Below are 22065 nucleotides of genomic sequence, written 5' to 3'. Positions count from 1 at the left end.
AGGTAGGTGGCATGGGGATAGGTGAGCGCAGGTAGGGAGTGGAGGGGATTGGTCAGTGAGTGGGGAGGGGTGGATAGGTGGGAGAGAAGATGGACAGGTTTGTCAGGTCAAGGAGGCATGGATGAGAGGGAGGGTTGGTGAGGCCAGAGGTGGGCAGATTTTAAAACTGATGAATTCTATGTTTAGCCCATCAGGCTTTAGGCTCCTCAGGTGGAATATGAGGTGCTGCTCCTTCAGTTTGCGGTTGGTGTCATGGTGGCACTGGAGGAGGCCCAGAATGGACATGTCACCCAGGAAGGCGGAGGGGGAGTTAAAATGGTTAGCGACTGGAAGGTGTTGTTGATTTTAACGTTCAGGAGTGCAGAAGCTTCACAAATCTGTCCCCGAGTCTGCGCTTGCTCTCACCAATGTACAGGAGGCCACAGCAGGAGCAACAGATACAGTAGACCAGGTTGGAGGATGTGCAGATAGACCCCTGTCAGATATGGAAAGTTTGTCTTGGGGCTTTTGATGGAGTGATGTGGGAGGTGTAGAGGCAGGTGTAGCACTTCCTGTGGTTGCAGGGAAAGATGGTGGGGCTGGCGGGGTTGGTGGGGAGTGTGGAGTGGATGAGGGAGTCATGGAGTGAGCAGTCCCTATGAAAGGTAGATGGGGTGGGGAGGGAAGTATCTCTTTGGTGGTGGAGTCAGATTGTAGGTAGTGAAAGTGGTGGAAGATGATACACTGGATGCGGAGGTTGGTGGGTGATATGTGAGGGTTGGCGGGGCTCTGTACTTATTTTTGTTGGGGGAAGGCGGTTTGAGGAGAGAAGTTTGGGAAATGCAAGAGATGCAGTTGAGGGCATTATCAATCACTGGAAGTGGGAAGTTGCAGTCCTTGAAGTAGGAGGGCATCTGGGATGTTCGGCAGTGGATCCCTTGTGATCTTAGGTGCAGATATGGGAGAGGCAGGGGAATTGGAAGCAAGGGGCCACATTCTTGCAGGAGAGTGAGTGAGAGGAGGTGTAGTCAAGGTAGATGTGGGGTCGGTGGGTTTGAAATAGATGTCATTGCTGAGACAGCTACCTGAGATGGAGATGGAGAAGTTCAGGAAGGAGAGGAAAGTATCGGAAATGGTCCAGTTGAATCTGAGGTTCGGACGAAAGGTGTTAGTAAATTTGATGAACTGTTCAAGTTCCTCATGGGAGCACGAGGCAGCATCAATACAGACCTCAAATTCACCTGGGCCTATCTCCAATACCCTTCCCGCTGAACAATCGTACCATTCCGTACCTGCATCTACCTATCACCATCCCACCTACCTTCCCCCAGCCCCACATCATTCCCTCTATTTATTTCCAAGCTCCCTTCCCCCTCCCCAGTCCTGATGAAAGATGTAAACCCAAAAGTTGACTTTCCTGCTCCTCTGATGCTGCCTGACCTACTATGTTCCTTCAGCTCCACACTGTATTGACCCTGACTCCAGCATTGGCAGTTCTCGCTATCCCTACAATACTCCAGGTCTCATTAATGCCTTGTACAGTTGCAGCAGCACTTTTCTACTTTTATACTCTAGTCCTTAACCTATAAATGCCAAAATCCTTACTTTTATTCTTCCAGCCAAAATGGATAACCTCACATTTATCCACACATCCAGTCTCTCTGGTGAATTTTGGCTATTTTACTGAACCTATCCTTATCCATTTGTAGAGACAGTAGGAACTGCCGATGCTGGAGAACCTGAGATAACACGGTGTAGAGCTGGATGAACACAGCAGGCCAAGCAGCATCAGGGGAGCAGGAAAGTTTGACGTTTCGACCCGTAACATCAAACTTTCCTGCTCCTGATACTGCTCGGCCTGTTGCGTTCATCCAGCTTCACATCGTGTTACTTCATATCCATTTGTACATTTCTTATTTCTTTATTGCCTATTTTAATGTCATCTGCAAATTTGCTTACTGTATCTTCCATCCTTACTTCTACTTTTATGGTCGTATCATGCAATCAGCCTATGCTGTCCCATATTGTTTAAAATGCAATACGTACAATTGTATAGATTTTCTTCTGTAAGGGAGCGAGCACTGAGTCAGTCAGTATGATCTAGTTAGGTAACTTGGCTGTTATAGCATGTGTGTAATGTGAGAGGTGTGGGTGTGAAACTTCCAGCAGTACTAGTTCTGTGAGAGTGATGTAAGGTTACAAAAGTCCAGGGTGACAGAGACTATTATTAAGGGTGCTGTGGTGAGTAGAGCAGAGTGTGAGCATTGCGCTTCATTTGGAAGAATATGGCATTTTGAAGGTACATTGACTGATCTTGACAACTGCATATTTTTCCTGCACAGCATCCAGGCCACAGGGCTGCACTTCTGGCATAGCTTGGCTCCAGTACTTTGGCAATGCCTATTGGGAGTGGGGGGGGAGGGGCTTCTGTTTCCTCGGGGATTATGAATCCCTCTCCTTCTATCTACCTCATATACTAAGGTCTCAAGTGTTGCATCAGAGAATGTTGGAACATGCTTTATTGCCAGTGATGGCACATTCACCCTGTAGGCAGGTCAGATTCTCTTTCTCTGCTACAGCCAGAGCCCACATACACTTTACGAGGTGCAGGATAGCTTTAAGTAATGTAGGATAACTTTAAGCAATGCTGACCTCACATAAAAAGGCGTCTCCTGTCTGGGTACATAGCCACTCAGTAATTTGTGTTGGACAGCACATTTAAAACATCAGGTAGCCCAGCATTTGCATGAGACCTGTATCTGAAGGAATAGCACAGATTACCACACCACACAAACACCATGCCAATTTTTGAAACTGTCTGTCTTTGCCTTTAAGAGACTTAAAGGTGCAGCCTTGACTCCCAGTCAGCCTGAGTGGGAGTGTGAAGGCAGCCAGTGATAGGGACATTGTTGTTTGAAACCTTGAAACAGCAGCAAGGTGAGAGATGACAAGGTGTGGAGTTGGATGAACACAGCAGGCCAAGCAGCATCAGAGGAGCAGGAAAGCTGATGTGTCAAGTCTAGACCCTTCTTCAGAAAGACCCGACACGTCATCCTTCCTGCTCTTCTGATGCTGCTAGGCCTGTTCTGTTCATCCAGCTCTACATCTTGTTATCTCAGATTCTCCAGCATCTGCAGTTCCTACTATCTCAGCAGCAAGGTGAGAGATCTGTGTGTGCGGCTGCAGACAAGCAATGGTGTTGTAGAGTAACTACATTGTTATGAAATTTGTCTTTGAGATAAAAGCATACAGACATATTCAAACAAAAAATAACTATTTTATCTGAATGACGGAAGTAGAATTGAATTGGAGCTGCAAGAAAGTTGTTTTAGAAACTAAATTTGGCCAGCATATCAGGGAAACTAGTTTGAGGCATGAAGGGCTTTTACTAGAAATTGGAAATTGTTTTTTAAATTGGAAAATGTAAGGCAGCCATTTTGAAAATTGGGTAAGGTGCAAGTCTGCCATTTTGTTTTAATTTGAAGGTAAATGAAGGATATTTCTTTTGCTATTTTTGGAAGACAGAGTTATATCAAACCATTTTTCAATAGTTTATAAAAGATTCAAAATCGATGCTGCAAAAATTTGCTACATTTAAGATGTTGTGATATTTACCTAAAAGCTTTATTTCTACAACAAGTTCCATTGAAATCTAAGCCAAGAACACAGTTTATGTTTAGAAGAGAAATTATAAAAAACAGTCGCAGGGTGAATTTGTGTGCCAGTTTAGTTGCCAGCAAGGGAAGGTCAAAGACATTTTGTCAGAACATCCACAAAATTCCAAAGTTTAAATTGGGATTGGCAAATGTCCTAACAGAATTTAAAATATTCAAATGGAGTTCATGGCTATGGTTTTTGGACTGAGTCGGATTCAGTAAAGCAAGTCATTAGGATTTGTTGACCTACTGGGAATGGAGGTCAGCACAGCCTTACGTGGTTGGGGGTTACCACTAAAGTGAAAGCAGAATATTGAGTTGGTGATTAGATCGACTCCCAAGGAAACTTACTGAAGGATTTGCGAGATAAACTGAAGACTTAAAGCATTAGAATGCTCCTGTGGCATGCATATAGGATTCCTCACAGGTCAATGACATGAGCAGGTCCCAAGTTTAAACTTGATGATTGACACAATCACAAGTGCAGATAAACACAACATGGCAAGGTGTCATTTTCTGATACACTCAGCTATCAATCAATTTTACAAAGCATGCGGTAAAAGCAGCACACTAGAGTAAAGGTTGAGGCAGCTACAAACAGGAGTGCACCAACACAAATGGACCTTTCACAAACAGTGGCTATAAGCTGCAATACAGGACACTGGGTATCTATGGGGCATCTGAATTATTTAAGCAACCAGAATCTGGCTGTGTTATGGTTTTACAGTGGTGTGGTAAAACACATGTTTCACACAGTCAGTCTGATAGAAATGCCATCATATTGCTCAATGTATTTTCAAACATTCAAATCATCTAAGCTCAGAAACCTGTCAATCTGTTATTTGCTAAGACCGACATGGGGTAACTTAATAATATATTCCCATCTGAACATGAAAAACGTGTCCCCATAGAAATGGCGAGCCACGATGAAACCAATGAATGTAAAACTTCCAGGATACAAAGGTTCATCAATTTCATGTACAGGATCAGTGGTGCTGGAACACAGGATGGTCGCATGGGTACATTACATTGTAGATGGTACAGGACCAGCAACTGCAGCTGTACCATCCTGTCATAATCTGGCACTACTCAGAATCCAAGGAATCAGTCAGATATCAGAGCCACTACAGAGACTGCAGCAGACTATTTAAGCATTGTTTATAGAACCGAATACTAATGAAGAACAGAATGTATCCCTTCTGAGTACACAGCATGAAAATCCCAGCTGTTAAGGGAAAACTAAAAGTTCATGCGCAAAAGACTGAAAATACAGCTCAAGATAAATCCATCGTCTTAGAGGCAATAATTTCAAATTTGAAGTCTTTAAGGATTCCACTGCACAACTTCCAAAGAGCAAGAAAAGAAGCATAGAAAGAACTGCAAGAAAAGATGCTGCAAATCTGAAACAGAAATTGCTACAGAATTAGTTCTTAAGGGAGGATCACTGGACCCAAAGATATAGCTCTGCTTTCTCTCCACAGATGCTGCCAGACTTGCTGAGTTTCTGCAGCAATTTCTGTTTGTGTTTAAAAAGGGAAGCATGAGCTGTCTATCACAAAGTCGATGAAAAGGTTACAACTCGGTGGGAAGACCTGGAGCGACTTGCACAGAAGACAAACCAGGCTCAACATGAGAAGCCATTGAAACATTGATTTCAGCCCAAAGCAATGATGGACTTGTGAGAACAAGTGGTGATGCACAGCAATCGCACTGAGGAGCTGCAAATCACTCAGGGTCAGTCACTTCAGAAAGAAACAGCAACAGTGATGCTCTGCTGAGAGAATTCAGGCAAGACAAAGAAAGAAACAAACGGAACCAGCAAGTGGAAACAGTCCAGGCTTCCAAGAAAACAGAGAAAAGAAACAAATTATCAAACAGGAATGACAGTGTCATGGATAACTGTGGAAATCAACAGATTCTGGAGACAAAATTAACCGCCATGAGATTAGGATATCTCAATAAACTATCAGTATGTTATGGATACTTGTAGACTCATTTGTTAATGTAAATAGTTCACCTTTCTTTTGGAAAAGATGCAAGTGTTGTATGTCTGCGTTTGCTTTTAAGAGGTTATACCTTTGTAAACTAGTGTGTGTGTGTGTGTGTGTGTGTGTGTGTGTGTGTGTCTGTGTGTGTGTGTGTGTGTGTGTGTGTGAGAGAGAGAGGGAAAGCATGTGTGTCTGCGTATGTGAGAGAGAGAGGGAGTGTGTGTGAGAAGGAGTGTGTGTGTGTGTGTGTCTGAGAGGGAGAGTGTGTATGTGTGTGTGAGAGAGGGAGTGTGTGTGTGTGTGTGAGAGAGGAGAGTGTGTATGTGTGAGAGAGGGAGAGAGTGTGTGTGTGTGTGTGTGTGTGTGTGTGTTTGTATAGACTACAGTTCCACATATCAGTCAGACTGAGTGGGAGAGTGTGCCTCCAGCACAAACGGATCTCTGCTGTAACGTTTGTTTTATAACATGTAATCTTAAATCCAATAAACTATGCAGTTAATCAATCCTTGAGAAGTGATTGATTCTTAGCTTGATTTCAGCAACATACAATGGGCAGTCTGCACAAAGACCAGAAGGCAACATTTCCAAAATTAATCGTGAAGGATCACAATGACAATTCCTCCCCAACCCAAACACCTTTCCTGATAAATAACATTGGGAAATAAATTGTGTATTCTTGCCGCTGATCATGGTCTCTCAATTACAAACTACCAATGTTCAGAACGGAGGCTTCAATGTGCCTGTTCCTTCCCTTGGTGCTGGGCTCTGTAAGGAGTGTCCCAAGGCCATGCAGAATGTCCAGTCCAGAAACAGCCATGTATTCACATGTTATGCTTGAGCAACTCACCGCAGGTATAATGGGGCAAGAGGAGGGGTGTGGAGGGAATCAGGGAAATTTGCCTTGATCAATTGATATATAAATGCTTATTCACATTCAATACACTTTACAAAGTTCTTTAAAAGAGTAACATGTTTGATAGCAACAATCATTCACTACAATCATGCTCCAGCTTTGTTAAACAAGTTAAATTGGTCTCTGTACTTTTAAACCCTTAAGGCATCTAATGGCTGATCCATCACTGTGTCATTTAGTGCCGAAATGAAACATTGGTGTTACACTTAAAACAGTCCAGTATTAACGTGGAACTGAGGACAGTCAAATACAGTTTACATTTGATAATAAATGCCTGGCATTGTCTGGCTCTATTTAAAACATATGAAATTATAGTAATTGCAAATAAACTGTATACATCTGTCTGCATAGAATGCAAGAGCAGAAGAATCATAGAATCTCTACAGTGTGGAAACAGGCCACTTGGCCCAATGGGTCCACACCAACACACCTCTCCCCATCCCCCACACCCCCCAGCCCCAATCCCTGCATCTCCCATGGCTAATCCATCAAGCCAATACAGCGTTGGTCACTATGGGAAACTTAGCACAGCCAATCCACTTAACCTGAACATCTTTAGACCGTGGGTGGAAACTGGAGCACCCATGCAGACACAGGGAGAATGTGCAAACTCCACACAGACAGTTGCCTGAGGGTGGAATCGAACCTGGGTCCCTGGAGCTGCGAGCTCGCAGTGCTTACCATTATCAGTTGATTTAAGGCCCTTACATTATAAGATAAAGTGAAATTGGTCAGCATTTACAGTGCTTGCATGTCATAAAACAATTGTTTTGCTATTACTGTTACTTTATTTATACTTCCAAATTATTCTGTACTTTCAGCTGAGATTGTGAACACTGGAAGGTACCAGAAGGCAACAATCCTTAATGCTGCTTGTATATGATGCTAAAGGGCAGATTCTTTTCCACCGTAACAACTCATAATCTGTACAGTAGAGCCCTCAGTCTAGAGCTGTCGCCATGACTAAAGCCAATGAATTACTCCGTAATATTTGGTACATTTCTTCACTAATATTTTGGTTTTCTGATTATTTCTCCGCCATTGTGTACAAAGCTAATGTTCGCACAAAGATACAAGAACAAAGAATAAAAGAGAAGTACAACACAGGAACAGGCCCTTCGGCCCTCCAAGCCTGTGCTGATCCTCATGCCCTGACTAAACTAAAAAAAAACCTTCTGCCCTTATCCAATCAGTATCCCTCTGTTCCCTCCTTATTCATGGAATTGTCCAGATGCTTCTTAAATGTCGCCAATGTGCCTGCTTCCACCACCTCCTCTGCAGTGCAGTCAGGCTCCTACCACTCTCTGTGTGAAAAACTCCCCTCGCAAATCTACCTTAAACTTTCTTCCTCTGATCTTGAACCTGTGCCCCCTTGTAATTGAAATTTCAGCCCTGGGAAAAGCCTCTGACCAGCCACCCTATCTAGGCCTCTCATAATTTTGTAGACCTTAATCAGACCTCCTGTCAGGTGCCAACTTTCCAGTGAAAACAATCCTAGTCTTTTTAAGACATTGTAGGAACTGCAGATGCTGGAGAATCTGAGATAACAAAGTGTGGAGCTGGATGAACACAGCAGACCAAGCAGCATCAGAGGAGCAGGAAAGACCCTTCTTCTAGGCCTGAAATGTCAACTTTCCTGCTCCTTTGATGCTGCTTGGCCTGCTGCGTTCATCCGCTCTATACCTTGTTATCTCTAGTCTTTTTCACCTTTCCTCATTGTCAATGCCTTGAGGCCAGGCAACATCCTGGTGAATCTTCTTCGTACTCTCTCTCCAAAGTTTCCATGTCCTTCTGGTTGTGTGGCGACCAAAACTGGACGCAATATCCAAATGCAGCCTAACAAGTTTTATATATAGCTTTATATACAATTTATTTAAATCGTTTCCTAACATGTTTATGTTATTTTGTTCTGATATTGTTCCTCTGTTTGCAGGCTATCTGAGGTTGTCACAATGCTGGTAAATCATGCTTTAGTCTAACTTACCTCAGATTTCTTCAAAATCATCCTCCCAGTTCCAACATAAATGTGGCCTAACTCATACTGTAATAATTAGTACATAGTATTCTAGGTAAAATCATTTAGCTCGTCATATTTATAGAATCTAATATGTGAATGATACCAAATTGCAATGCAATATGAGAATACAAACATGTTTACAACACAGTGCACAATGCCTCTGCTAATTTCACAAAATACTAAGCCAATTAAAATAAACAAATTTACATCATCTTGATAAAAAAGGGAATTTCATGTGTACATACAAAGATATTTGTCTGCAAATATATGCAATGTTACCACAAAACATTCCCAAACCTACTTCCTTAAGTATAACTAACACAGTGATGAAGTTTATTGAGTGCCATTATACTATCGATGTTGGTCTTTGACTGTTGCATTTTACACTGTGTGGTACCTTCGGCAGACCAAAGTTATGTTGCTGCCTTGGGCCAAAAATCCAGCTTAACAACAAAGGAGCTAAATGTGTGCAGGGTTCCACTCCCCAGCTGACTAACTTTCAATGTCGTAATAGGACAGGCAGCAGCAATCACTTATTGCATGATGAAGGGTCTAGGCCCGAAACGTCAGCTTTTGTGCTCCTGAGATGCTGCTTGGCCTGCTGTGTTCATCCAGCTTCACACTTTATTATCTAGCAATCACTTATTGTTATTTAGAGGATTTTATATCTCTAATTTTCAAAAATGTTTTCACCATATTAATGAAAACATGGCATTATACAAGAATGGAATTGAAATATATATGCTACAGAGTTGAGAGAAAGTGATTTCACTGTTACTGCTAGTCCCACTTCTTGGCACACAACTTCTGGATTATTCTGTGACTAGTATACAGTCAAAATTACCTGACATTAACACAAAAGCAGTGGTATAATAGAATTGTAAAACTGCTCTGCGGAATATATGTTCGCTAAATTACACTTGATTAGTTTTCAACATTTTGGTAGTTAGGAATTTGATGGTCAAAACCAAGCAGCCATGATCTTATGAAATGGTGCAGCAGGCTTGAGGGGCTGAATGGCCTACCATTTGGTCCCAATTTATAAGCTTTTCACTTTAACTTTATTTTGTCTTCTTACACAAGCTATGAACTCTTGTGTATTTTGTTCTATGTAACTTAAGTGAGCAAACAAAATAAATTGTAAAAAAAAGCAACATATTGTAGGGCAAACTGATAGAACAATAATGCATAAATATTGACTACAGTAAAGGTTACAGGGTTAGAATTGTTTAAACGTGTGCAGTACAAACTTGAAACAAGAGGATATTAAACACAAAGTAATTTCCACAAAATGAGAATTTGCAGTAATTTATCATCTGGAACCTGAAAGCTGCTGACTTATTGTGTCTTAGACTGAGCTATGTTTACTAATAGCGTTCAACCGTTGTGAATGGATTACTCTCAATTCTTTCAAAAGCAAATAATAAGTTAGATACAATTTTACTTATAAATTATCTTCAGTAATGTTTTGTGTTTTGACTTGATATTGTATTCACTGATTAATATTTGTCTGAAAATGTTATTTCACAGTAAGATACAAGATAATGTTTCTAACATTTTGTTTCTGACCAAAATAAATTAGTGTAATCATTATTTATGTGCAGGTGTTTAGTGAAAGGTTTGCACCTCATGATCAAAGTAGTTACAATTAAAATTCAACTAATAAGCGCATGTAAGCATATTATTCATAAAGAAAATAGATTTGCCTTTTAAGATCATGCCAACAAAGTAGATACTTGATTGCTCAGTAAAAACACACTGCTAATTGCAATGTTCAATGTTTGCATCTCAGAATCATCCAAATATGACATTTGTTCAAGCTACATCTCATTAATCTAAAGCACAGTTTAAATGCTTTGTTTGCAAATTATAATTATTTTGATTACACCAGTTACTGATAGTAATGCTTATTTGCAATGCATCCTTTTGAATTTGTTTAATTACATCTTGAAACATGGTGGAGAAGATTAATTAACCCACCTGGCTTCCTGGCATACAGTCCTGGCTTGGATCTGTCATACTCATATACATGTTTTCACCATCAAACTGTGAACAAAATAATAAATATTCAGAATGAATCTAAACTTAAATTCTAGCAATAAAGCACATAAAAACCAAATATAGATCTTAGTGAAAGGTTTTCTTCTGGTTTCACATTGCTTGTCTTTGATCTACTTGTTCCCACCCTTATTGACCCTGAATGCCAGTGATTTGAGGTAATTAGTGCAGTAGTAATTACATCAGGCAGGCAAGAAATGAATGGTTTCCTTTCATCTGCAATCTGTTATGAAACAAAATGGCCCATTCTCGGCAGCATGCACACACATATTGCTATTAGTCTTAATGAATTGCTAAATGAATCACACTGTTTCTGGCAGGATAGAAGAATGATGAAGTGCATCAAAAGTGCACTCTGATTTGCTCCAGATTTCAAAGTTGCAGTCTGGCTGCAGAGGGTGTAAGTGTGCACATGCAAAAAGACATGGTCCAATACTTCAAAATATATCTGGGTTTTCAATGTCTCAGTCTTATTGCGTTTTCAAATTAATTGAGCCAGTTTCTATGTTTGGTAGATATTTCCAATCAATCTGCTCAGGGATGTTGTGACGTACCTGTGGAGCAGGTGGGAATTGAGCCCAGGCCTCTTGGCTCAGAGTCAGGCACATTTCCAATGCACTATGAGAGCTGCTATGTCATTGTATTCTGTATATTCACTGATGAATCTCAGAAGATGCTTGTTAAATACTTGTTAGTGGATACACTACAGATTCTGGATTTTGTTCCATTATTCTACCATGATGCCATGATTGACTAACTTATGTAACTATATTGTAATGATAATTACTTGACTTTGTTTCTTTGCATAGTAGGATTTATTGTATTCCACTAAAGGTAAAGTTGTTATAATGTCTTACCAGACCATGGGGCTGCCCTCTCATTAGAGAGAGAGGTGGCTGGTGGTGGTTTAACCTGAGGGTCATGATGCCTCAGGCAAAGGGAGAGGGTGAGAATGAGGAGTCTTTATCAGTCAGTGCAGGAATTGAACGTATGCTGTTGGCATCGCTCTACAGTGCAAACCAGTCTTCCAACCAACTGAGCTACCCCACCTCAACAATGCCGTTTCTTTTCTTGAAACATACACTTCAAAACTTAGGAATTCCTTAGTTAAGGCCAAAGTGCATCTGATGTTCGCAGGCCTTGGTTCAGTACAAAGGCATGTAGCCTCAGGGGAGGCAGTGGTGTGCTAATAATATCACTGGACAAGTAATCCGGGATACCAGGGGCCAGTTTAAATCACAACATGGCAGATAGTGGAATTTAACTTCAATAAAAAAAACTGGACTTAAAACTTAGCTTACTGGCAGCCACATTGCAGAAAACCCATCTGGTTCACTAATGTCCTTCAGGGAAGGGAAATCTACCATCCTCACCTGGTCTGGCCTACATGTGACTCCAGGCCCACAGCAATGTGACTGGCTCTGATTTGCCCCCTGAAATGGCAATTAAGGAATGTCAATAAATGTTGGCCCAGATAGCATTTCATATGCCATGAAGGCATCAAATTAATGTTAAATTCTATAATGTTATAAGTTTCTACGTCGCTGACAACCATGTTCAACTGCTTGAATGAGAATGTAGCAAATAAAAGGCATTATAAAGACATGAGGGTAGGTTTAATAGAAATAAAGAAATAGGACAGCTATAAAATGGCCTTCACTATCATCCATTTTATTCCAGCACATTAAAGTAAAAAAACTCCCCCTTTGGGTACAGGGATGAGGATGAGGTTCAAAACTTGAGAAGAATATCTTGACATTTATAGAATAGTCTGGAATCTGCATTTATATTGATATCACAACGTTTCAGTTACCAAGCACAAAAATACACAGAGTTCCACATCAAAATCTGAGAACAAGCACAAAGAAAAACATACGTCTTGAAGACTTTGTTCTTACTTATTTGAAAACTGTGGCAACCAACAGAATTCAATATTAACCAAACAAAATGCTGAACGTTGCTCTCCCTGAGAACCACAATACGTACAGAATCAATAATCAGCCAAATGTAAACATTACCATCGAATATCCTTTAATCCGGCTAAAGCCAAGTGCATGATGCAATGTCTGGAACCATTGTTAAAACCACATATGTGTTCAGCAGTTGTCGATCTATTTTGCAAAGATCAAATGAACACCATGCAATAACCCAAGCCTATCTCCATCTCAACACTGTAAGTAGCACATAGTGTTGCTTACAAAACTCTTTATGAGGATGGCTAAGTGTTTGTTTAATTAACTTCTATAAGTACTCAGCTTCTGGGAAAGTTTCCAAGTTGATGTGATTTAAACTTGTTTTAAAAGCTAGAATCCCATTGATTGTTCAACAATATTTTGTTTCAGCAGCAAGCTAATCCCTTTATTTCATTATGAATTTTATGTACAGCCGTTCAATGTTAGAAGTTATCTTTTAGTTATTCAAAAATGATTTTGAATTAGTTAGCAAAATACCAGAGAAAATCTGCACGTAACTCTTTCCGGCCCCTTACTTAATTTTTTTGGTTGCTTCAATCCCAAAGAAGTTCCATGACAGTTTCTGTGGCACTGACATATTTCTGATGCAAGTTTTGTACTGAAAGCCAGATTGGCATTACTGCAACAAATATTTAAAATGCACCACTCAGAGATCCAGAATGAGAGGGACCACGGCCATGAACATTTGAGGATATGGCCTTATTTCCACCAGGCTGGAATTGGACCATATTTGCAACATCTCACAATTACTTTTTGAATTTCATGGAAGGAAGGTCACTGACTCTATTCAAAGAAAGCCAAAATCATTTGATTTTCACTTATTGAGAACAGTAGTCACAGCAAGCACACAGCCTATCTTTTTTTGGGTCACGATTCACAAGATTGCAGTAAAAAAAATCAGGTAACTCAATTCTCAGTGTCCTGAAGCAGTCTTAATTCGTTTCTTCAATAACACGCATCCATGGCATCTGCATTTGGGCCAAGAAAATAGGTCAAAGGGTGGATAATGGGTAGCAAGGACAATCTTCTGATGACATAGCTTATGACCTTGATGAGCAATCATTCATTTGTGGGATGTGGGCATTTACTGCCTGTCCCTAGTTGTCCCTGAGAAGGTGGTGGTAAGTTGCCTTCTTAAACTGGTGCAGTCCATGTGCTGTGGGTAGACCCACAATGCCATTAGGGAGGGAATTCCAGGATTTTGACACAGTGACAGTAAGGGAACAGCAATATATTTCCAGGTCAGGATGGTGAATGGCTTCGAGGGGAACTTTCAAGGTGATGGTGTTCCCATGTATCTGCTGTTCTGTCAGAAAAGATGTTAAAACAGTTTCAATTCCTCATTCACAAACTGTTCCACACTCCACTTTCCATACTGCCCGTCAGACAGGAAGAACATACAAATATTGTGTTGTAACAAGCACATTAAAATTAGCAATAGTCATTCTCTGGTTCATTTCTCATGGTAATGCCTTTATCAATTACAGTGAATTTGCCTTGCTTAAAATTTAAACAAAGCTTGATTGTTAACTTTCAGTCATCATTAACTGGTGCATTCTCTTGACAATGCCTTAATGAGCCAGAATCCACTGTTAATCAGTCAGCACTCTACTCTCAGATATCAAATTTGTTTTCTCTTTACATTGATATTTTTTGCAAATTCTCCTGTAAAGTGCAAAATGATGGCTTCAACAAAATGTGTCTTTGCTCAGAAATACTCATTTCCTGTAATTACCAAATCACTCCAAAATGAGTGCTGCATGGAAGATCTCCTCCCTTCAGCTGCATCTCATGGTTACTTGCATTTTCAGTGTTTAATACTAGTTTTAGATGAACAGAACTTGAAACCTTCAATCAGCTGAACAACCAGCTTTATAAAAGCCAATCTATTTCTCCATTAGAGATAATGGGAACTGCAGATGCTGGAGAATTCCAAGATAATAAAATGTGAGGGTGGATGAACACAGCAGGCCAAGCAGCATCTCAGGAGCACAAAAGCTGACGTTTCGGGCCTAGACCCTTCATCAGAGAGGGGGATGGGGAGAGGGAACTGGAATAAATAGGGAGAGAGGGGGAGGCGGACCGAAGATGGAGAGTAAAGAAGATAGGTGGAGAGAGTATAGGTGGGGAGGTAGGGAGGGGATAGGTCAGTCCAGGGAAGACGGACACGTCAAGGAGGTGGGATGAGGTTAGTAGGTAGATGGGGGTGCAGCTTGGGGTGGGAGGAAGGGATGGGTGAGAGGAACTACAGGTTAGGGAGGCAGGGACAGGTTGGACTGGTTTTGGGATGCATTGGGGGGGGTCAGAGCTGGGCTGGTTGTGTGGTGCAGTGAGGGGAGGGGACGAACTGGGCTGGTTTAGGGATGCAGTTGGGGAAGGGGAGATCCTGAAACTGGAGAAGTCCACATTGATACCATTAGGCTGCAGGATTCCCAGGCAGAATATGAGTTGCTGTTCCTGCAACCTTCGGGTGGCATCATTGTGGCACTGCAGGAGGCCCATGGTGGACATGTCATCTAAAGAATGGGAGGGGGAGTGGAAATGGTTTGCGACTGGGAGGTGCAGTTGTTTGTTGCGAACCGAGCGGAGGTGTTCTGCAAAGCGGTCTCCAAGCCTCCGCTTGGTTTCCCCAATGTAGAGGAAGCCACACCGGGTACAGTGGATGCAGTATACCGCATTGGCAGATGTGCAGGTGAACCTCTGCTTAATGTGGAATGTCATCTTGGGGCCTGGGATAGGGGTGAGGGAGGAGGTGTGGGGGCAAGTGTAGCATTTCCTGCGGTTGCAGGGGAATGTGCCGGGTGTAGTGGGGTTGGAGGGCAGTGTGGAGCGAACAAGGGAGTCACGGAGAGAGTGGTCTCTCCGGAAAGCAGACAGGGGTGGGGATGGAAAAATGTCTTGGGTGGTGGGGTCGGATTGTAAATGGCGGAAGTGTCGGAGGATGATGCGTTGTATCCGGAGGTTGGTAGGGTGGTGTGTGAGAACGAGGGGGATCCTCTTTGGGCGGTTGTGGCGGGGGCGGGGTGTGAGGGATGTGTTGCGGGAAATACGGGAGATGCAGTCAAGGGCGTTCTCGATCACTGTGGGGGGAAAGTTGCGGTCCTTGAAGAACTTGGACACCTGGGATGTGCGGGAGTGGAATGTCTTATCATGGGAGCAGATGCGGCGGAGGCGGAGGAATTGGGAATAGGGGATGGAATTTTTGCAGGAGGGTGGGTGGGAAGAGATGTATTCTAGGTAGCTGTGGGAGTCGGTGGGCTTGAAATGGACATCAGTTACAAGCTGGTTGCCTGAGGTGGAGACTGAGAGGTCCAGGAAGGTGAGGGATGTGCTGGAGATGGCCCAGGTGAACTGAAGGTTGGGGTGGAAGGTGTTGGTGAAGTGGATGAACTGTTCGAGCTCCTCTCGGGAGCAAGAGGCGGCGCCGATACAGTCATCAATGTACCGGAGGAAGAGGTGGGGTTCTCCATTCGTGCTTGTTTGAACAAGCAGTAATCCACTGACTTGCATGAAGCTATAACTATTAACATCAGCATCCCTCAGTATTTGTAGCTTTTATAGAATGAGAGGACACATTCCGAACAGCTGTATTTTGATTTTAGATGCTCCATTAGTAACCACTCTTAGGTCATTATCTAAAACTAGGCTTCTTCCTAAACATGTTGAAGACACCAGTATGAGCAGAGACATTTCTGAAGGAGCTCGTAAAAGAGCTGTGCAAAAGTCAACAAACAGACTTGGAAATTCTTTCCAGCACAGGATCAGTTTGCCTACCACATTGAAGCTTGCAGTTGTGATGAACAGGCTCCTATCAGGAGGCCTCTGGTACATTTCACAACCTTCCATCATAATTTGCATTAATCCAGGTCAAGGGCATATTAATTGTCAAAGCCTGTAATTGAATTAATTTCTTCTTGGAAAAGAATCAGCAACTGGAAATGGACCACTTCTACCAATATGGCAGGATGCTGCAGGGGTCACTGACAACACCAGAAACCAGAAAAGCCCCCACCCCAGGGCAACTCAATTTAGAAACTGAAAACAGGCGCAGACTATTACTGTCCAGCTGGTTTGTAAGCAAAAGAACCAGACTTGTTACTGTATTGCTGTTAGCATGGCAAGTCCTTGAATTACTACAGTTTATGGCAATCAGTAAGTGCCAGAATTATTTAAAGGATCAAGAATAAAAATGAGGACTAAGCAACGGAAGACACTCCCCCTGCAGTTGTGGATTATGAAACACACTATCATCCTGAGAAAAAGACCTGTCAACTTAATTCTCTCAAAGCATTCTTCCTGCATCAAGACACAGCGATACCAAAAACTGGCCTGAATAATTGACTGGTCCAATCTATTGCTGCTAGTACCTCCCAAATTATCCGTCAGAGCTAGAACATCAGCTTTGGCTGAAAACCAGCAAAATGTCCTGAGTCAGAAGTCTGTGAGTTCAGAACTATCCTGCAGTGTTAGGCACAAGTTCTCAGCTGATACTACCGTGCAGCTGCACTGATGGTGCAGCATTTCACCTCAATGTTAAACTGAACTGGCTGGAAATTGCTGAGGAAGTGAGAAGCAGTCGTTTGATCTTGAACATGGAGCCAGTGCCCTATCAGGCAGATGGGCCTCAATAAGCCAGGGAAGGTAACTATAAAGTAATACCCTTTGGTGCCAACATCTCCAGCATTCTCCTCAGAGCAACATATCCTGCAAATCCATGCACTTTTCTCTCCCCAGGCACCTGCTCACATTCCTACCTGAGCAGTCAACACTGAGACTGACCTTCATCTTCATGTAAAACCAGACCCACACCTCACAGTCACCCTGGGTTGGAGGGCCTTAGGTTGGGCCCTGACTCTGTCCCCTCTGTCGTGTGTTTGTGGCTGAACATTGTGATTGGTTGGGGATATTGGGAACTGCAGATGCTGGAGAATCCAAGATAATAAAATGTGAGGCTGGATGAACACAGCAGGCCAAGCAGCATCTCAGGAGCACAAAAGCTGATGTTTCGGGCCTAGACCCTTCATCAGAGAGAGGGATGGGGTGAGGGTTCTGGAATAAATAGGGAGAGAGGAGGAGGCGGACCGAAGATGGAGAGAAAAGAATATAGGTGGAGAGAGTATAGGTGGGGAGGTAGGGAGGGGATAGGTCAAGGAGGTGGGATGAGGTTAGTAGGTAGATGGGGGTGCGGCTTGGGGTGGGAGGAAGGGATGGGTGAGAGGAAGAACAGATTAGGGAGGCAGAGACAGGTTGACTCCTGAGATGCTGCTTGGCCTGCTGTGTTCATCCAGCCTCACATTTTATTATCAGAGACAGGTTGGACTGGTTTTGGGATACAGTGGGTGGAGAGGAAGAGCTGGGCTGGTTGTGTGGTGCAGTGGGGGGAGGGGACGAGCTGGGCTGGTTTTGGGATGCGGTGGGGGAAGGGGAGATTTTGAAGCTGGTGAAGTCCACATTGATACCATTGGGCTGCAGGGTTCCCAAGCGGAATATGAGTTGCTGTTCCTGCAACCTTCGGGTGGCATCATTGTGGCACTGCAGGAGGCTGGTTGTTTGGCTTTGAGCTCAGGTCCATAACAAATACTGCCTCAGCAGGGGAACTAACTTGACTTTAGTCACTTTAAGTCACGATAATAAATCGTTCTTCTTGTGATCTCTTTTGCCAATGCCTCAATGTTTATCATATAGATTAAAAGCTGTGAAGCATTCAAAACCTTTGTTATCGAAACTTTAATGGTGTTTTAATTGAACTTTAAAAAGTTGCAGAAACAATAGCTCTTTCAAAGAAATGTTTGTCAATTGATTTTCTTTGTCCACAGTTGCCATTATTTTTCACATGCAGAATGTCTGCTGGATAAATGCTCCTGAACAGCCAGGAGCTGAGATGGTTTTAGTCGGTTTGGCCAGGATGATGGGACAAGTGGGATGGTGGGGTGGAATGAATGAGATTGGAGATGATAAGGGGTCATGGGGTAGCTGGGAATATGAATTGACATTGACCTCACATTCGGGGGCATGAAGGGCTTGTGTAAGGTCTTTTAAACTTACTTTTCAAGAGGTTTCCAGGTTTAGGGTCAGTTTTAAGCCACATTAAGGGACTGTGAACATAAACTATGGAGAGGCCCTGACTCCATGGATACTGTAGAGGCCCTGGTCATCTTTACCCTAACTGAAGGTAGTGTGCTCAGGGGTGCAGGGTGCACCTTGCTCCCTGCACTCATAGTCAATGTCAGTAAAAACTAGGAGAATTGATATTGGGACTGGGAATCCTGGAAACAGGCTGTCTGTTATTTATAAATGGCTGTGGAATTGTTCCAAATCCAGGGTCATCTGGGCCTAGTGCCTGCAGCTAAGGAATTCACATCAGTGCACAGCACTTAACAATATTCATCAGAACTTACTCTTTATAATATTTTAATTATGTTTGTGACAGGATTTTCATCATCCGTTTTTGAAAAAGATGTAATTGGCAGAACTTTGACTGTTTTAACTGGGAGTGTTCTGAAAATGCACTAGAAATTTCCTCCCCAAGGGCATTGTGAGCCAACCTACAGCAGGTAGACTGCAGTAGTTCAAGAAGGCAGCTCACTACCACCTTCCTAAAGGCAACTAGGGACAGGCAAGAAATGCTGGCCCAGCTAGCAACGCCAACATGGCAGAAATGAATGGAAGAATTATCAGCACGGTGGCTCAGTGGTTAGCACTGCAGCCTCACAGCACCAGGGACCCAGATTTGATTCTAGCCTCGGGCGACTGTCTGTGTGGAGTTTGCACATTCTCCCCGTGCCTGCGTGGGTTTCCTTCGGGTGCTCTGGTTTCCTCCCACAGTCCAAAGATGTGCAGGCTAGATGGATCAGCCATGCTAAATTGCCCATAGTGTTCAAGGGTGTGTGGGATGCTTCAAGGGCCGGTGTGGAATTGTTGTGCTAAAGGGCCTGTTTCCACACTGTAGGTAATCTAATTTCTCTGTGACAAAACAGCCAATCTTCCAATTTCCAATCTCCTGTTTTGCTTGAGGCTTGTTAATCTTGAATTAATATCTCTTGATTTCTGTGTCCAAAGGTGTGGTTAAAAGACCTGTATGTATGAGCATTGAGCAGAAATTTACAGGGGGATGGTCCATTCCCCCATCCGTCCCCACCCAGAAGAACTCAGCTAAATTCCAACAATCCAGTGGAAGCCAGCTCCCCAGACAGACCACACCATGAGGGGGCTGCATTAACCCCTCATCTTCAGGGAAATCCCATTCTCAGGAACTGTCGGCCAATGTGATTTTTTTTACTATTCATTCTTAGGATATGGATGTTACTGGCTGGGTCAGCATTTACTGTCTGTTCCTAATTATTTAGAGTCAACCACATTACTGTGGGTCTGGAATCACATGTAGGCCAGACCAGGTAAGCAGTTTCCTTCCCTAAAGGAGATTAGTGAACCAGTTTTTTTTTCCTGACAATTGACATGGTCAGTATTAGATTTTTAGTTCTTGTTTTTTATTAAATTGAATTCAAATTCTGCCATCTGCAGTGGTGCGATTAGATCCTGGGTCCCCAGAACATTATCTGGGTCTCTGGATTAATATTCTAGCCATGATACCACAGGGCCATTGCCTAACTTTAGTGTTTGGCCAGCAGATACATCAAGTCACCAAATCATACAGCAGAGAAACTGGCGCTTCGGTACAATTCATCCTTGCAGGCCAAGTATCCTAAAATAAACTAGAACCACTTGCCTGCATTTGGCCCATATCCTTCCAACCTTTCATATCCATGGTACCTGTCCAAATGTCTTTTATATGTTGTTATTGTACTTGCTTTTATCACTTCCTCTGGCAGCTCTTTCCGTATATACACACCTTCTGTGTGAAAACAATGCCCCTTAGGTCCATTTTAAACCTTACCCCTCTCATCTTAAAACCTCTACCCTGGATGTGAGTTTGCTGGCTGAGCTGGAAGGTTAGTTTACAGACGTTTCGTCACCATTCTAGGTAACATCATCAGTGAGCCTCCGACGAAGCGCTGGTGTTATGTCTCAAAACTCGCTAGCACCTCTACCCTCTAATTTTGGACTCTGTTACCCTGGGAAAAGACATTGGCTATTCACCCTATCTATGCCCCTCATGATTTCATAAAGCTCTATGATGACACCCCTCAGCACCCTCTGCTCCAGGGAAAAAAGATCCAACCTAGCCAGGTTCTCCTCATAACTCAAACCCTCCAGTTTCAGTAACATTCTTGTCAATCTTTTTTGCACCCTTTCCAAATTAATAACATCAGTCCTACAGCAGGGCAAGCAGAAATGCAAGCAGTACTCCAAATGCAGCCTCACCAACATCTTGTACATTGTAGCATGACACCCTAACTCCTGATTGATGAAGGCAAACATGCCAAACATCTTCTTCACACTGCCCTGTTGACATGTGATGCTACCCAGCCTTCAGGATAGCATCAACCACAGCCCTATACAACCCTGTCATGGCAACCTCTGCAAGACATGTCAGATCTTCGACATGACACTACCATCACATGTGGGAACACCACCCACCACGTACTTGGCAGACACTCATGTGACTCGGCCAATGTTGTCTATCTCATACGCTGCAGGCAAAGATGCCCCGAGGCATCGTATATTGGTGAGACCATGCAGAAGCTACGATAATGGATGAATAGACACTGTACAACAATCAGTAGACAGGGATGTTCCCTCCCAGTCAGGGAACACTTCAGCGGTCAAGGGAATTCGGCCTCGGATCTTCGGGGAAACGTCCTCCGAGGCAGAATTCGAGATACACAACAAGGCAGAGCAGAGGCTGATTGCCAAGTTCAGTACACATGAGGATGGCCTCAACCAGGATCTTGGGTTCATGTCGCACTACAAGTGACCCCATCACACTTTTCTGTCATCCTTATTGTCCAGTTTTGATACTATCATTTGGAGAAATTGTCGCGATCTCTCTACCTTAATGAATTTTATACAGTTTGTATTACTTGTTACTTTTGTTAGATTCTTGGCATGCAACTCTTATACCTATCATGTCATTCCAGCCATTTGGTTTGTCTCCAGTACCACCTTATAATTTTTTGTAATTATCTCTCTGTTTCATTTAGTCAGATTACAGATCATCCCTTCGCTTGTTATTCAGCTGTTGACATTTTGCTCACACCAACTGGCACTTTTGATCATCCGCATGGACTTGTTATTCAACACTCCACTTACACCATTTGTGTGATCTTTCAATCTCTCTGCCCTTGATCTCTCTGCCTATAAATTCTGTGTATGTGTGTTTCTCTCTCACTGCACCTGATGAAGGGGCTGTGCTCCGAAAGGTTGTGTGATTGCAAATAAACGTGCTGGACTGTAACCTGATGTCATGTGACTTCTGACTTCATCCACCCCAATCGAACACTGGCACCTCCACTTTAGAGAGGCCTAGGGGTGCAGGTATATTGTTGGCAGTTTTTTGAAGACAAGAATTGGAGGCATAGGA

The 22065-nt window shown here is 42.9% G+C and overlaps 1 protein-coding gene across 11 annotated transcripts in view; it reads right to left on the bottom strand.

The window, feature by feature from the left end:
* tox (thymocyte selection-associated high mobility group box) overlaps positions 1–22065 on the bottom strand; it is a 255558-nt gene that overhangs the window by 120058 nt on the left and 113435 nt on the right. For 5 of the 11 annotated variants that reach the window (XM_059645902.1, XM_059645907.1, XM_059645901.1 and 2 more), the window contains exons 2-3: positions 11985–12044; positions 10534–10599 (exon numbers count right to left, since the gene is read on the bottom strand). In XM_059645902.1, coding sequence (XP_059501885.1) covers positions 10534–10599; positions 11985–12044 — 126 coding nt within the window. Of the gene's footprint in view, positions 1–10533; positions 10600–10792; positions 10832–11984; positions 12045–22065 lie in introns of those variants that run through there. The other 6 variants (XM_048528417.2, XM_048528422.2, XM_048528419.2 and 3 more) reach the window with 2 other exon arrangements.

Source organism: Stegostoma tigrinum, chromosome 5, assembly GCF_030684315.1.
Source record: "Stegostoma tigrinum isolate sSteTig4 chromosome 5, sSteTig4.hap1, whole genome shotgun sequence".
NCBI lineage: Eukaryota > Metazoa > Chordata > Chondrichthyes > Orectolobiformes > Stegostomatidae > Stegostoma > Stegostoma tigrinum.
The sequence above is the reverse complement of the archived record's forward strand: the minus strand, read 5'-3'. Positions and strand labels throughout refer to the sequence as shown.